Source organism: Puntigrus tetrazona, chromosome 6 (assembly GCF_018831695.1).
Source record: "Puntigrus tetrazona isolate hp1 chromosome 6, ASM1883169v1, whole genome shotgun sequence".
NCBI classification, from domain to species: Eukaryota; Metazoa; Chordata; class Actinopteri; order Cypriniformes; family Cyprinidae; genus Puntigrus; species Puntigrus tetrazona.
The window spans coordinates 12,709,991-12,712,092 of NC_056704.1; the positions used below are offsets into that span (position 1 = coordinate 12,709,991).

General features: G+C 35.6%; 1 protein-coding gene across 2 annotated transcripts in view; it reads left to right on the forward strand.

Annotated features, from left to right (window-relative positions):
* The window catches only part of LOC122347050 (transmembrane protein 131-like), a 26,439-nt gene that overhangs the window by 5,346 nt on the left and 18,991 nt on the right, over positions 1-2,102 (forward strand). Inside the window, exons 3-4 of one of the 2 annotated variants that reach the window (XM_043242035.1) lie at positions 539-558; positions 1,021-1,061. In XM_043242035.1, the coding sequence (XP_043097970.1) occupies positions 539-558; positions 1,021-1,061 (61 nt within the window). Of the gene's footprint in view, positions 1-538; positions 559-991; positions 1,062-2,102 lie in introns of those variants that run through there. The other variant, XM_043242034.1, reaches the window with a different exon arrangement.

Genomic DNA, 2,102 nt, shown 5'->3' on the forward strand with positions numbered 1-2,102 from the left:
TTAATATAGCGTAAATTATGTCTCTTATGTAGAAAACCCATGAATGATTTATGTTATTAAAAAAACTGCCATTATTCTAAAGACGTAACATTGTAATTGTTGAGGTAAAAAGCGCTAATAGCCCACCGAGTGCAACCATTTACCGTCATGTTTCATGAGTGTTTATTACAAGTTTCAACAAGAGAAATAATTTCCATTATATTAAGCTATGAATGTCTTAACACCTGGGTATCCCTTTAAACGACCTTGTTAAATCTGCTGAGCAGTTATTGGTTAAGCACCTGGGTAGCTTACTGATCTGAAAATTCAGCATAATCAGTATAATTTATCTTTTAAAAATAAACTAGTTATTATAATAGTATAATTTTGAGTATAGGCAGGTATTTTAAAGGCGTAACTTTTGTTCTTCCGTTTTTTAGAATTTCCATTTTATATATTTGAGTCTCTGCAATGGCTCCTTTTTATTTATTTATTTTTTCCCCTAGTACTTCACGTGTTATTCTCTGCCGTACTCTTCATGGTTTATTAGGCTTTAAAGGGTGTGGCAGCCTAAATGAGGTTATCAGTGCATTTAATTGGCCAATAAAATATTCTCAAATAATAGAAAATATCTAAACCATTTTAAAGCATAGCTGTAATAGTCCCTTAAATGGGACTATGAACTCTATGATCTTAGTGGTTTCGTGTACATGTCAGTTTGGACTTTTGTGGAAATGTAGAGCTTTATAAATAGACTAGACCGTACTCCCCATCCGGCTGTTTCCATCTTATTTTAGCCTTACAGAAGTGAACCTCAGTGAGAACATCTCTTAAGACCGTCTTTTAAATACTTTTCTGTATTTAAACAGAAGCCCATAGAAATGGCAAGATCCTTGTCCAAAGGATAGACTTTAACAGTTTGGTGTTACGTGTTTGACCTAAACCATCTGTCATTATAATCTGCTCTTTCTGCTTTAGATGTTCTGCATCTTATTACCACTAACTTTTAAAGAATAAATTTAATTTCTTTTCTTCTTACAGACAGAGTCTGATATTGATCTTAGCTCATATCGTCAAAAAAGGTAAGGCTCAAACTTTTAGAGATTTTCTGCATGCATTGTTTTGTACGTGCTTGGCCAGGGTCAGCATGTGGTTTATATTAGATTGTCCAAGAAACATTTGTTCAGTACTTAACAAGACATGTGAACTAAATATTCCTATGAGACGTTCTGTGCTCGAGGAACAACAAACGGGCAAAAAATACGAGCGTCACAGTTTGTCATTTCGGATTTCAAACGATTTAATCAGACTCTGATACTCCTGGCAGTCACTGGCATTCAGTAAATTGACGCAAAGTGGAGTGAATAGAATGAATGAATCAGTGCATGAATGCATGAGCAGTGTGTCTTTGCTGTGGTATTTTAAGTACTTCAGAAGTGATTTTACTCTTTGAATGAGAGGTAAATTAGGTAATTATCCTCCGTCCTAATAAACACGTTTCATAGGGAGTTAATGAAGTTACACAGCACTGTCTTTTGAGTTTGTAAACCGACGAACTGATACAAAAGAGCAATGAGTCAGACACAGCAAAGTTATTATTTTCTTAAGAGACCAGAGAAATTTTTTTTTTTATAAGTTAGAAGTTTTATCAGACTTGTTTTGAACTATTTCCAGGGTATCATCTTTTTGTGTACTAGGTGGCCTGTTCATTTGCTTAACCAGTCAAAAGCTCTCCAGCTCGAGGTTTGGCCAGCCTACTTATGTGTATATGTTAGCGGTGGCTGGATTTAATTGGCCGAATGCCTGCATTGTGACTCGTCATGTTAGCTGCAGGAGGACACACCCTTTAGACAACACCATCTGAATGCTGCATACAGTTGAGCGTGCATCCTCAAGTGTAGGGCCTGTGAGAAAATGAGGAACCAAAGCAACCACCGTTTATAGTATTTTTTTTATTACGAACATGTATAGCTTTGCGAACTAGGGCTAATAGACTTTGAGTATTTCCTCGTTTTCTAACGGATAGACAGATTTTAAAACTTAGTATTGAACTTTGTCTACTGATAGTGGTGTTTTTATTGCAACTCTTCAGTTTTTTTTTTCTTAAGGCAAGCCTCCACACA